At 43.0% G+C, this 15,332-nt stretch overlaps 1 protein-coding gene across 1 annotated transcript in view; it reads left to right on the top strand.

Moving 5' to 3' along the window:
* The first annotated feature begins 2,826 nt into the window (after positions 1–2,826).
* Positions 2,827–15,332, top strand: part of arid1b (AT-rich interactive domain 1B) — a 54,363-nt gene continuing 41,857 nt past the window's right edge. Inside the window, exons 1-4 of the mRNA XM_030770909.1 lie at positions 2,827–3,834; positions 8,505–8,699; positions 13,056–13,141; positions 13,172–13,241. Of these exons, the coding sequence (XP_030626769.1) occupies positions 2,827–3,834; positions 8,505–8,699; positions 13,056–13,141; positions 13,172–13,241 (1,359 nt within the window). The remainder of the gene's footprint in view (positions 3,835–8,504; positions 8,700–13,055; positions 13,142–13,171; positions 13,242–15,332) is intronic.

Genomic DNA, 15,332 nt, shown 5'->3' with positions numbered 1-15,332 from the left:
GTTTAATTAGGAAAAAATGCAATCAGCGTCACTCTTCGCACTCTGGCTGCTGTCTGGACTTGTGCCAGCTCAAAGGCTCATCTGAGCGAGTTTGTTCATCAAAGGCCAGCCGCCACCTTGGGCTGCCACGAGGGTGTTTGAAGTGAGGCGACACAGGGAAGTGGTTTGAGAACAGAAAGGTCAACATGATCAGCATCAAAGGATGGTACTTGTGACAGATCAGAATTAACAGAGCCTACCTGGAAATAGCTGACAGGTTGCCTCAGTTAAAGAACATTACAAAAATATGTGGGCGCCGTTTGTATTTGTTTATCATCTGAGATTGGGTGTAAATATTCTAATGCCAAGGATGATTACCTTGGATCCTAGGTTAAAGTTTGCCAAGATTGACCTTGCTTGTGCTTGAACGACATCTTATGTGAAGAGGACTTTACAAAAGTCTAAAGTCGTGAGCAGGGGTCTGAGATAGAAGGAACAAGATCTGTACCTTATTAAGTTGTGTACGTGGTTTATGAGGCCACAGGTGCGATGGGTGAAGTTGAACTGATCATAGTAAGATGTCGCAAATTCCTTATTGGCTTACCTTTTTATGCCTACCAAAATCACCATCAGTTCACAGTTTTGCTTTTGACTCTCTCTACTTCACATGCATAGGTACCTCCCATGTGTGAAAATTGTTTATCTTTTTCAAAATGTGCATGCCATATTTTATCTCACAAATACCATGCATCTTTGCACAACCTGTTTCTTTTCTCTCTTTCTTTTTTTTTTTGGAAATATGGGAATCTGTTCTTCATTGCTCCATTCTTTATTCTGCATCATGTTTTGAACGGGTAGAGAAATGTATATACACAATCCACTTTACGCTTTACTATAATCTACAGACATTTCTTCCATTTGCCCTCCTTAGGGTAACCCAGCAACTTATCTTCACCCCTCTAAACCTATCAAATTTATCGCTCTTATTTGTTCAACCTTGAAATTGAAAGCCTGTCAGTCATGTTTTCAGATATATCCAGAAAAAGGTGTGTTCACAAGAAGTACTTTGCTCAGGGATTCTTAGAGGAGAGCAATTTTGCAACGATGGGATAAAGCTTGCAGTGTCAGTACTTTGCTCTGAAGCTGTGCTTTAGCTGCTCTTGTGGGTTTTGTGTCTGACCCACTTTCTGTGCTTGGCTTGACTGGGCTGCCGCCACTGCTGCTAGGGGAGGTCCCTTAATAAAGGAGATGACTTGCACAGGCCAATTCGTTCTCCAAACTGTTAATGTATCTCTCTCTCTCTCTGTTACATACACACACACCCTCTTATGCACTCACATGCCTATTCCAAGCCCTCTTATGTGGTTTCAGAGTCCTAGTAGTGACATCATATAAAATTGAAATCCATGTACTATGCATGTGAGTGCACAGAAAAAATCCAGACCCTGGGGCTGAAATTTATAGTCACATGTTTTATTAGTTTGTGTTAAATACTGTGAACAAATGTATTTTTAAAAGCTTTGCCCCGATGTCAGATTCATGTTTGTGATATTATTTACACTGCTCACTGCTTTTTGATCTTCCCTACAAAGCCCACAAGGGGGCTACATTTGTGGTCACTGGGTGAAGATGATGTTGATGATGATGAAAATGATGATTACAGACACACCACGTACCCATGGGAAAGACAAGGTTAACGACAGAGTAACGGAAGATATATGGGGACAGGTACTAAACCACTACATCATAGTTTTGTCTAGGCAAGGTATTGTAGCTTCCAGTTTAAAAAGGGGGCTTCTGGTGATTCAGTGATTTACCTTGTCTTATTATGTGCACTGTCCACGAAACGTTTTGTGCTCATGTTTCTGGATGCTTGGAGCTGCAAAGCACTGATGCGCGATGGACTTCAAGAAAAGATGATCTGGACATCGGAATTTCACGTAAATTCCGATTCAGAATCTTGTTGTAATTTTATCATGCTAATAAATAAAGTGTAAAGTGGTATATAATTTGCCATTTACAAGCAAGGGTAAAGTGTGCCTGAATAAAGCTATAAAAGAAACGTTGTAAAAAAAACCCACATACGTCTGTTCTTGGCTTGACATTTGAGGCAAGTTTGGCTCGCATTCAAATTGTAAAATTCGAAGGGCAAATCGATACATTTAACAATAACTAAGATTAGAAAAATTGTGTTGATAATTCTTTTGTGGAATCCAGTCCGGGTTTTCCCTGAGAGGCACAGTGAGCTGGATAGATGGTGGAGCTCTCGATAATGCCATGCCATTCTGGGTAGAAGGGGCTTCAATTTACCACTATCCGGGTTTATAGTGAGAGAAAAAGTTTCTTTTTTCACACGTGAAAACTTTCATGCGACAAAAACAATGAATGATATTTAACTATACTGTATGATAAGACTAACTAGTTTAGAAAGCATATTGCTCTGAACGCAAACTCAAATCGCCCACTCACTGTCTCTTATCTTTTTTGCAAGCCTGCCCCGCAAGCCTATTGGATTTTTGCCTGAAATGTTAACATGATCATGGCCGCTGAGGTGGCAACGGCTCGAAGCACAAATCACAAAAATACATCGAATATACCCAACAGTTTGAACCAAGACTTAAAATCTGTGAGGGCTGGAGGAGTAATTGATCATGGATCTGGGCTTGGGGCAGCAGAAGATGGGAGAGCGCAAACACTATGAATAATGTAGATCGCCATCACCATGAACTAAACCACACAAGCATAGCTCGCTCCTCATCCAAGAGCAACAATTTTAATTCCGTTGAAACGGAATGTGGAAATCAGTCTGCGTCCTTCTCGACTTCAAATACGAGTGTGGCTTCGAGCATGGAAACAGGTTTGCTGGCGAATCATAAACTGAAAAATGTTGGAAGCGGAGATCCCCCTCCTTCGTCTCACCATCACACACCTCCACAGCAGCAACAGTCGCAACCATTCAATCAATTCCAACAGCATCACCACCGTCAAATCCAAAATAACACCAATAACCAGCAGCCTGTACAAGGAGACTTTGCGAATCGACAGCATGGTGGTAAAGAGAATATTTTGGGTAACCAAGTCGAACGCCATCAGCAATCGCTGAATAAAAGTAACGAGGAAGATCAGCCGTGCAAAGCAGGGGGGGATCGGATGGGCAGCAGGTACGACCACGCCAACTTAGGACCGACGAGTAACAACAACAACAACAACACCGCCAACAACAACCAGTCTCAAGGTGGGAACAGTTCAGTTTCTGAGTTTAATAATTATTATGGGAATGGAAGAGGAGGGCCTTGCTTTGATCAACATGGCGGACAACAAAGCCCTGGGACGGCTATAATGCATTCGGCACAGAACAACATGGATCAAGTACAAAACTCCCACGAAGGGTACCACAACAGTCCGTATAACCACTATCCGAACTACCGACCTGGATACGGTGGCACTGGATATGGTATGATGAGTCCATCACGACAAGGGAACATGATGGGCCCTGGTAGCAATTCGGCTGCAGCTGCTACTCATGGCAAATCTGCCATGGCTGCTGCCTCTGCTTCTGGGGGTGGTGGAAATGTTGGGGGATTTCAGAGATTTCCAGGTCAAAGTCAGCAGCATCCTTCTGGAGCTACCCCGACTTTAAACCAGCTTCTGACATCTCCGAGTCCTATGATGCGAGGTTATGGCGGTGGCTACCAAGATTACAATAATCCCACCGCACAACAACAATCAAGCATGGGTCTAAGTAAAGACATGAGCTCCCAATACAGCCCTGCGACTCATGTTTGGGGAGGACAACAAAGAAATCACCCAGCAATGAGCCCTGGGAACAACGGACAAGGAAGCATCAGAGGCCAGGTATACATGTTTGATCTTACACTCGTTTGTGCCAAAACTATCTTTGCTGAAGCGTCTCTCTGAACTCCATTGCTTGGTTAGCTGGCTAGCTAACTAGCTAGCCAGTTGTCAGTAAGTGGCCTTGTGTTAGCTATCGTAGCTTAGCGCCTCTTCTGTAGCCGCAGTAATGCTAATAGGAGCTGTAATGTTATTTAGGTTCGTTGCACAGTTCGCTTTCAGACTATATACTGATGTCCAGTTACTTTATAATAAACATATCTCGTCTTGTGTAACCACTCTTTTCAGATGTAGACTATGGGACCGTTGTCTCTTAATTAAGATATCGCCAATTTGTATACAGAAATGGGCTCTCCGGCCTTACTTTGCCCAAGGTGACTTAGCCGCTAGGATAGCTAACGTAAGGTAACCTAGGATAAAATCAAGGATATTGCTATCGTTAGCTTTGCGTTGATCAAAACAAAAGTGTTTAATTCTTGCTGGTGAGCTGTTACACTCTGCGTTATTAATCACGAGTCAGAAATAGTCGTTGCTGAGCCCAAAGGGTTGACTTATGTGTAGTCTGGGATATGGAAAAAATATTTTGTAAGAGACTACAATAATATATGATTTCTATGGGGATAGATGCCATGTCTGTCAAACTGGCATCTGGCACCATCTTGACATGGCTAACTAGCTAACTGTTAGCTGGCTAGCTAACTCGGGTGCTATAAAATTCATGGAACGTTCTAGCACTAGACTGCAGCTACGGCTAGCTAACATTAGCTCGCTAGATTGCAAAATTTAACATTAGCAACCATTTTATGTAACCTGTACGTTTTCGAACAAATCATGTGTTATTCATATATTTATTGGACGTCAAGATTTAAAGGTTATTGTCTTATGCAAGCTAAAAGTCAGCCATACATAGCATTCACTTTCCTAACTAACACGCGCTAACTAATTCTAAAATCACGTAACGCTAGCTAGGACAGCTGTTAACATTTTCTTAGCGGTAACTAGGAGACAGGAAGGGTGGCACTGACAGTTAGCTCTGCCAGCTAGCAACGTTCACTGCACAAAGTAGTCCTGCAACGATAGCTATTCGTGTTGAAGCCATTGCACCGTGTTTATGTTCACGTAGCTAGCTAATTTAATATCGCAATTAAAGTTAAGAAGTAATGTTGGTTTGTTTACTTGCTGTGTAGAAATCAGTGTTTGTGGATGGGTTTAGTTGGATTTATGTCCGGTTTTCACTTTTAATTTAGTAATGTCTAAACTTGTGATTAGTGACTTTTAATGCTAAGCAAATGAGAGTAACAATGGGGAATGGGAAACACATTGTGAATTGTGAAACTGTTGATTTTCATAGGCATGCTCATCTGAATTTATATTTGACTAGAATAGATGTAGATTTAAAATTAGATTCAGTTCACTTTTTTCATTTGGAGACTGTGAAGCAGGCCTTGTGAAGTAATTCACAAAAAACGATTGACTTATTCCAAAGCAAATGTGTTTAAATATGTGAATCTAGTTGACTAACATTAGGAAACACAGATTTTGAAAGAATCAGTCCTATTTTTTAAGCTCTTTTAACAGTTTGTAATTGTGTAACAGTATATACTAATATACAGCAGGCTAGAATATGAGAAATCAAAGCATTCTATGTTAATTTAAATTTCATTTAATACCAACATATCTCTCTTTCTTGTGGTGTTAGTTTCAGTCAGAGTATGATAAATATGAAACATTAATGCAGGCTATAGTAACCAGCTGCAGCAAATGTACTTTACAGTGCAGATGTCACTCTTTATGATTTAAATTGATGTTTCAAATTCTACATTCGCCTTATTAGACATCGAGGCTAGGTTCAGTGACAACACTCTCTTGCGCTCTCTGTTTGTCTTGTGGCATTATTGGTGATCTTATACTTTTTGGCAGGGAGCCCTTTCTAGTCTCACCTCTGTGGGTGAGCAGCCATGACCTTCACACATGCAGATTAGCCATGTGCTGACTTTTAACGTCAGCTATCTCAGTGGGAAATGTCAAGCATTTGTGCTCCAATGCCCAGGGTATTCCCTGGGCCTGCCCAACCACAACCTGAGTTAAGGAGGGGCCAAGATACTGGATAACTTTGAATGAGTGGAAGAAATGTGTTTTCCCCTCTTTTTATTTCAAATTTGCATTTTATCATTGTATAATTGTCTGATTATGAAGTGAGGTGATTTATAAGAAGACTGGGGACATCTTGAACATTACCCAAGATAGCTAAATCTGCAGTGTTGTCAAATCTGCCAAAAAATAATGTGATGATGGGATTCGCTGTTCTTACGGTCTCCAAGTTTATTTGTGGTGTCTATTAAATGAATTGTGATATCTAGATTGTAAATTGCCACAGTGAAAATGGCAGTTTAACTTGTTTTTCCTTTTTTTTTTTTGGCCTCCTCATTGCTGCTGATAATGTTGTTGTGAATGAAGCATTTACATTCATAATACTAATCTCATCGTTAACTTGTAATGGAATTATGTGTATTTTCTCATTTTTGGAATTTATGTGTGTGGGGTTTTTTTTTTTTTTCAGCGCTAATGTTTTTTTCCCTTCTCAATGTGCACATTATCATTATTGCCGTTTTTTTTTTGTGATTTTTTTTTTCTCAGTTTAAGCCTAATAGGATTGGAAAAAAATAGAGTTGAGCTCCTGCATTTTGCCAACGCATGTTGCTAAGGTTGGCATGCACTAACATGAAGCTGTGATTAGATATCCTTATATAGAACCACTGTGTAGTAGCTGCTCAAACACAGGAAATGTTGTGTCAGTTAACTACAGTGAGCATTCAGCTATTTGTTTCTATTCTAGAGGTCAGTTAAGGACTTTTTTTCATGATTTTTTTCCTCTCGTCATAGAGCTTGAATAGGCAGCTTAGTTTCTTAAGTGGCCGAAAAAAAAGGCTATATTTCAAAGAAAATGACATTCTTTGATGATGAATTGCTGTTATGCCGTTCTGCAGTGATGCAGCCCCAGTAGGAAATTTCATTTGAATGGTGGTCATAGGTTTTGAGCAGGATAGGTTCATTATGTGGAAGAGGAGGGCTGTCATTTGCACAACTGCTGCATTTTGGAGAAGTCAAATCCTCCACCCTCCATCAGATGGAGGGAATCATGTGGCACCATGTCCTGGAATCACAGAGCGAGAATTAGTCTAAGTTACTGTCACTTGATGTTAGTGATGAGCCCCCCCCCCCCCCCCTTGCACTGTCTATTAAAGCACTGTTCTGTCCGATATGTGTTGTTAATCGGTGCAGAATAAATGGTTGATATGGAGCAAAAAATGTCTCTCTTTAAAAAAAAAAAAGTTTTTTGTAGCAGAGTCTGCCCCCCTAATCTACGCAGCTTTGCTCAATGTGGCGTTTGAGAGGGTTTGTGTATGGCTCTTCTCAGCCTCAGTCACATCTGCTGAACATCCAGTGTTGGCCGCGCTTGCTGGCAGATTGCACTTGGCCTACATTCTTTGGCTCAAAGCAACTGAGTTTACAGTGATTTTTTTTCTAACCCCCCCCCCCCCATTCTTTTTCATTTCACTGGGTAGCTTTATCAAGAATGATAGAAGCATGCCAAGATTCTGTTAAACTGTCAGATGTTTCTTATGACTACACTTCCCTCTAGCCTTCAGTCTGTCCCCCCCCCCACCCCCCCACCCCCCACCCCTCTATCTTCCGTGTAGACCCTCAAGACTTATTTCCCCAATGTTCTTTGTCTGAACGTTGAAAGCACCTCGAGTTTGTCAGGATTGGAATTAGTATAGCTGGACAACTAGAATACTTAGGGTACTGCAGTGATATGCTATTCATTTGTACCGTAGACTTCACCTTTGTGGCTTTATAGATGTTTTTGCATGTTTTTGTTGACCAAGGTTTAATAGGACCCTCTTGTCAGGTGTTGCATGGAGACACCGGCTCTACTATGGCTAATGGTCTTGGTAAGATATTCTGTCATTCACACTTGGCTAAAGCTCTCTCCTTGGTTTCTTGAAGATGAATAAAACTGTCTTGTTTGCTTCTGCTGGGTGTGATGCTTGTTTTGTGCCCTCTGTGGGCTCGAAAACAGAAAACAACTTCCTTGAACACTTGATTTGTGTCTTTGAAAAGGGGAGATTTTATTCAGCATTGGGAACTTGAGAGATCTAAACAGTTTTCTTCAAACACAAACAGAAAGAAGTTTTTTTTTCAAATGAACATGTCTGTTCAGACGTATTGTGAATGTTAAGTCAGTGCAATAGTATGAGTGTGTGTGTGTGTGTATGTATGTGTGTGTGTGTGTTCGAGAAAATTGTAGACTGTCAGGATTTGACTGCTCGTTTTGAGTGGCCTCCCAGGCTTTCTCGATTGCTCACATTTTGTGTAAGTGCTGCTTCAATTGGACTGAATTTGGCAGTGACGTGAGAAGATTAGCTTGGATAGCTCCTGCTCTTTTTTGGCAAAGCCAAGTCACTTGGGAGTAACCTGACTCCACCATCAGTGGATGGCATATTGCCCTGTGTTTCTCTATGTGCTGACCTGTACCTATGATTACCATCCTCAGTCCCAGAGTAGGGTGAGGATGAATGGATTCATCATGAGGAGAATGAATCACAAATGTGAAAAAGCGTCACCTCAGAGTGTGCCGTGTAGATAAGTACCTCCAACTCTTCACACAGGTTGCACCCATGGATGCCATGACGATGAAACGCTCTCAGCTCTATGGAATGGGCAGCAGCCCTTATTCTCAGCAGCAGCCAGGTGGGGCTTACCCTGGCCAGCCGTACGGATCGCCTGCTCCTCATCGCTACCCTATGGGAATGCAGGGGCGGGGCCAAGTGAGCATGGGAGGAATGCAATATCCTCAGCAGCAGGTATGTGTGATCATGGTTTAGGTTTATTCATGGTTTTACGTGATGCATCGTTTACAAAAAGTGATTAATGCACGATTTTGTAAAAACAAACAAAAAAAAGAATTCCATTCAAATTAAACCCAGTTCAGCAAGTTTTATATCTTTTTATAATCTTAATTCTGTCGTCTTAAGGGTTTTTTTGCTGTTGTTTTACTTTGAGACGGTTGATGTTTGTCACAGACGTTCTCACCTCTAAACTACTTCGGCAAATGTTCTCTGTGGAGTAGCCACTAGATCCCGGCGTCTGTACTTCTGACTCATCTGTGATTTGAATAGAAATGGCACCAACAGTCCTCTCTCTACTGGCCCCAGACTGAATACCAGAGGGAGAGGGGACTTCTCACTGCTCTGTAGCAGAATAGAAGTCGATTAGCTTTACAAAACTGTTAACTCTGGTCTGCTAATGACATAGCTGTGTTCTGGCCCTCACAGTGAAACCACCGTGCTCGCTCAGTACAACAAAGAGGTTGACATGATGTGTGCCTGTTGGAATAGGCAGGAAGGCAGGGCAGAGTAGGCCTATTCTGGGTGCAGGCTGCGTTGCTATATTTAGCCTTGACTGCTGGTTGGGGTTTTAATGCCTTTCTTGAGGCTGCCTAGCAATCTCTAGTGGGCCACGGGTTGCAGCTGACATATAACGCATGTACAAAAACGCCAACGTTAACCAAACGCACACGCCGTAGAAACACACAAAATACGGAAAGAGCTTTGGATGTCATTTTTTGGCAGTCTCTGATTATAATCAGCTTGACCAAACTGACGAAGTTGTCGAGATTTAATCGGATCTTCACCATTTTTTCCACCGTTTTTACGTTTTACTCTGCAAGAAAATATGTCTGTTATGGAAAAAAAAGGAATAAAAAAAATTGAGACTACTTCAGCATTTTCCTGCTTCTTTGGTTAGACACACACACACACACACACACAAGCCTGGATTTGATGCCTCACTACATATATGAGAATTTTTTTCCCCCGACAGGGTGACAGACTTTATTATGGCCATGCAACCTGATCTCATTGCAATTCACTACCACTCATATATTGGTGTTAGAAATTTAGAGAGCGTTGAGGGCACAGCCATATTCAGTGACAAAACCACTCCTATCACTGCCATCAGTCCTTGAGCCCCACAGTCTCTCTTGATGTGTTTGGCTGATTTCTGGTGAAAACATTGTTATTACAACATTGCCAGCCCGCCTGCTGGTTCTATTCACTTTCATGGTGTTATTTCCCGGGGGCCTCAGACGCTGCCTTTTTTAAAGTGAGAGATCAGAATCTGCGCTAACACCCTCTCCCCATGGCGCAGAGGAATGGGGGAGAACGAAAGTATTGACCCGAGGACAACGTCGTCACAGAGTGACCATCACGTAATTAGACCATTACATGGTAGTGTGTTTGTGTAATCTTTCACCCCCCGAGAGAGCATAATGTGTCCACGTTTGGTGTTATTCACTCTCTCTCTCTCTCTCTCTCTCTCTCTCTCTCCTTCGACCAAGAGGCATCTGGTAATGACTTTTTATTTGCCGGGGGAGGCTCTCAATAGCCTGAGGACAGTGTTTTTATAACCTCACCTGAAATTGGATGCTTCGGCTATACTGATAGGAAAGGGACACTGCTGTGTTAGTTATATTGATTTTTTTTTAACGCGGAGTGATTGTACACACCTGGCCCAAGAAAAGGTGAGAGAGAGAGAGAGCAGGTGAAATTAAAAGAGGTACAGGAAGTTGATTGCGGTAGAAAGTAAGGAATGACATTGTGGAGTATCCCTTAACCAACTGTGATGTGTTCCTGTTGTCTAATCGTATTCTTTTTCCATTCTGTTTGTTAATTTAAAAAAAAAAAACGGCGGCAGAGATGCTAGCACTCGCGTCCTGCCGCCGTTACATTATTCAGAGTATCATCGTTTGTGACGCTCGCTGTGAAGTAGCTGCATATTTTTAGAACTTCCACGTGGACCCAGATAAAAAGTTACACACGCGGGTACAATGCATGTAAAAGTTAACAGAAATCTGAAGAAGGAAGTGGATGGATAGCACGAGACATTTAAAGCGTGCGGCAAAGGGCGGCCCAGGGAGATGTTTGGACTGCCGTGGGATTTTAATTTCATACGATTGTCTGTGATTGGTCTGCTTTGGACGTGAAATCGCGCTGGCCGGGACACGAGATCGCTCCGCGTCGTCCCTGTTGCCGTGCTATAGTGTTGACGTGAGCCGGTGCGGTATTTGTGTGTGCAGGTGGATGCATAACATGAACCTGGCAGGCGGCCGCCCTTTTCTCCTAACCCGCGGTGCGAAGGCTTAGACAGCCACCGCCTCCATGCTGTCACAATCAGCCTCCAGTCATCAACCCCCTAAGGAGCTGCCATTACCCTACGCTGCTGTTCTCCCCCACCCCTCCCCCCCACCGGCATTGCCTGACCAGTCCGCTGCCCTTAAGTCTTGCCCATAAAGCACTGACAAGCACTCAGGCAGAAAACAGCTTTTGAGAGGTGGACCAAATACGCTGAAAAAGTGATTGCACTCTTACAGTCACAGCTGGACGTGGCAGCGACCGAATCCGGTTTCTTTTTTTTTTTTTCCCCTTTGTTTGTTTGTTTGTTTGTTTCAGTCTCCCATTGAATCGCCAAATACGATCCTCTCTTCCTGTGCTGTTTTCTTGACTTAAGCTGCACGAAACATTCAAAGACCTGCTGATTCTTGTGGGGTCTGGTTGTTTCTTTTACTTTGTATATTTCTTCTGAGGACCTTAACAGCTTTTTGTAAGTCAGCTAAGCCACCATTAAGCTAAGAGTGGTTTCTTGTATTCCAGTACAGCATAATTTACCTAATAACTTTACTCGGGTGTTATCAGGAGTGAAGCTGCTCACTACAGTACGTTCAGAACCTCTCTGTGAAGGAATCACAGAGTTCTGCCCTCATGCTACTCAGGTTTCTTGTTGCAAGTTACTGTGGCCTCTGGAAATTTTCAAGCCACATGTGAATAGTTCAGGAAATTACTTTATATCAAATAAATACGTCTGAGGAATATTTCTTGAACAACAGTGGGACTGGAAAAATAAATCAAGACTTTCAGCATAAATGAAATAAAGTCACTCCAGTTAGCTGGTTATGTATACACTCACACACTCACACACACACACACACACACACACACACACACACACACGAAAGTGAATCTTTCAGCTTGTCAGTTTTTACACATGTGAAGTGTGTGCATGCTTTGATAAATATAACAGAATATAAGAAAAAGAATCGCGGTGCTGCTTCTTAACTGGCTGTGTCATTATCGCGTCTTTAATCTCACAGCAGTTCAGTGGCTTGAACTCTATGTCCACAGTCATAGCACTTTCAATCAGTTTTGCACAGAGGACTGGTCAGAAATCCCCCCCTCCCCTTTCTCCAGCTCTTAAGTGTCTTATTCATGTTCGAGGAGGAAGCACAGACTGCTGACTACGGGACTGAGAGTCGTGGTGATCTGGGATTTCCACACCATGTTTCACAGAGCTGTGAGAATCAGGCTCGTCCTCGGATGACCATGAATACACCCCCCACCCCCCCCACCCCGCACCGGTGCCAAATACCTACTTACTGCACATCCAGCGTTGAGAGGGCCTTGGAAAACACTAGCGTTTTAACCCAGATCCGAATTCTGTGTTAGGAGGTGTGACTTCAGAGAGCAGCTGATGCATCTATTGATGCAATAAACACGTGTAGTGAGAAGTGGAGAGGGGGGGAAAAAAAAAAAAGCATCATCATCATTGCTGGTGTTTTTGTTTGCTATTTGGCCAGAGTTCCTAATGTAAATTGCTCCAGATGAGGCAAGGGGATGTGCCAACAACAGCTGTTCCACGAGAAAAAAAAAAAAAAGTGTTACGTAAGACTGTTACAACGACAGCTTGCACTGATTGGAAGGAGGGGCAAAACACTCAGCATTAGGATGTCAACAACATGCCATAAGGGACAGACTCATCACCTCTCATTGTGAAATTAGTCAGTCTGGAAGGTGGAGCTCTGTTGGAAAGCTCTCTTTTGTACTCCCTTCCCGGTAACGGCAGCACCTGATTTTAATATCGTTGGCCATCAGAGAGAAGCCAGATTCAACCGAATGTATTACTCATGGGTAGCGAGTCAATGCCAGCTACTTACCAAATGATGCATAGCACATGTCTTGGAACGGTAGCTTTAGCCGTTGTCACCCCTTCGGATAACAGAGCCCCGTCTCGTTAACGTTGGCTGCCCTAAGAGCGTATAACTTTCTGAGTGACATTTTGAAACCGCTCTCTCTCACTCACTCTCCTTTTCTCCTCGCCTCTCTCAGCAGATGCCAGGCCAGTATGGTCAGCAGGGCATGGGGGGTTATTGCCAGCCAGGCCAGCCTCCCTATTTTAGCCCCCCGCAGCAACAGCAGCAGCAGCAGCAGCAGCAGCAGCAGCAGCAGCAGCAGCAGCCGCCTGCCGCCCCCACCCAGAGTCACTACATGCAGCCGCGTCCTCCCCCCCAGCAGGTAAGGCCACGCATTTCTCCACACCTGTCAAGGCCGGCCAGAGTTTCGAAGAGTGACACCAAGAAGTCTGTTTGGTAGCATTTAAGTGAAGAAGGTTTTTGGAAGTCGGCTTGTTTGTGGCTCGTATTGATTTAATTAAGTAGAGGTGTCCGTGTCAAGTGACTGTGAATGAACCACAGATACACGTAAGGATGAAGAAATACCCTTGATGAACACACGGGTCCTGTAAATAGATTTATAGCAGAAAAACCCAGCTCTCGCTCTCTTTCTCTCTCTCTCACTCTTTCTTTCTTTCTTTCTTTCTTTCTCTGACACACCCATACACACATTGAGTGGTGATTGCTGAAGTAATAAGAAATGGACCTTGAGTGAAACTCTCCAGGGGGAGCATGAGAGCAATATCAGAGTGGAGAACACACTGTGGCTCTTCTGTTCATATTGCTAAGGTTCTGTTTATTCCCTCACCCTTTAAGGTATTATTTTCATTTTCTCTCAGATGACACCGAATGCTTTTATTTGTTCCCACCAACTCCTGATGAAAGTTAGTAACGGAAAAGAACTGCAGACCAAAAGATGGGTACTTTCAGCAGTAGTTTGAGATACGCTGTCAGTTGTTATGGTGATACCGGGACCCTGACAAGTAGGACCTTGAGTTGGTAGCTTGCTGAAGGACACTGCGATCCAACACATATATATACGTACGCGCACGCACACACACACACACACACACACACACACACAAACCACTAAATCAAAGATGCAGCCTCTGTCAGAGGACAAGAAAGCAGAGGATCAGTGACTGCTCTCTGTGTGAGTCCCAAACTGCCGCTCTCTCTCTTCTCTCGCCTGCTTTCCAGCATCATCAATTAGCGTGGTGTACCGTCCGTGAAAGGCGCTACGTGCTGACCCACCAAAGCGCGTCGGAGCTGCAGACTGAAAGCGTGGGGGTAAAAGTTAGTTCCAGATAACATTATGAACTCTCTCTCTCTCTCTCTCGCTCGCTCGCTCGCTCTCTGAGGAACAGCATCCTCTGTAGGAGGGGGAAGAGAGGAAAAAAAACTCTCCTCTGCCAAGGTCCAAACAGTGCGTGACTGCAGGGGATATAAATGCAGCCGTCCAACTAGCCAAGGCTCCTTTTCATCTTGCCCCTAGAGGTTTAGGGGGACGTAACATTTAGTTGGAGGGATGTTGTTGGCCTCAGACGTTGTTCAGAGCCATGAAAATATGTTCTGTTACCCCTTTTTTATGGGTTTTTTTTTTTTCTTTTATGAAAGATAAGGAAGGTGATGAAGGAATTCATTGAGTCTCTGATTAACGCTGTCTTAATATTTTCTTGGATCGTTCATTAGCACACCCACCCAACACATGCACATTTTAGTCACAATGTAGTCATAAATTAGAGGCTTTTAAGGCCCAGAAAATCTGTGTTTTCAAGGAGAGGGACATTTTGTGGAGGAAAAAAAAATACTGGGAAAATTTAAATTTGGTTCTTCCACTGCTCCTGAAGGAAGAACATTGAACTGAAAAACAACTGATCAATATGTCCACTTACATGAACACTGTGTGTGTGTGTGTGTGTGTGTGTGATCTTTTACTATCCAGACAGCAAAAGCTTTCTTTTTGCACTTATTTTTTGCAAAGTTCAGCACGTGTAAGCTTCTGTTCTAGTGTTTTTGAAGTTGCACCGATGCCTTTCGTACTTTGCGATTTGTGGTGAGGCTTAATGTTGAGACAGCCTTTAGCACCAGTCTAAAGCCTGAGGGAAGTGAGCTTTCACACAGGCCTCAGGAGCACTGACCATAGCCTGGGCTATCTAATCCCTGCTCTGGAGCCAGGTCAGCAATGTCTCTCTTTATATATATGTGTGTGTGTGAATGTGTGTGTGTGTGTGTGTGTGTATATATATATATATATATATATTTTTTTTTTTTTTTTTTTTTGTTATTTTGCCCTAGGTTCAGACGGGCCATGGTCTCCCTTGGTTTTTTTTTCCCCACTCGCAGTGGGACTTACCTGTTTGAATAAAGGATAAATAAGACCTTAGATCAGTTTACAGGCGCAAACATGGTTTTTATTTTGCCTTATATTTGC

This window comes from Chanos chanos, chromosome 4 (genome assembly GCF_902362185.1).
Source record: "Chanos chanos chromosome 4, fChaCha1.1, whole genome shotgun sequence".
Classification (NCBI taxonomy): Eukaryota; Metazoa; Chordata; class Actinopteri; order Gonorynchiformes; family Chanidae; genus Chanos; species Chanos chanos.
This window is presented reverse-complemented; position numbering and strand designations above follow the sequence as displayed.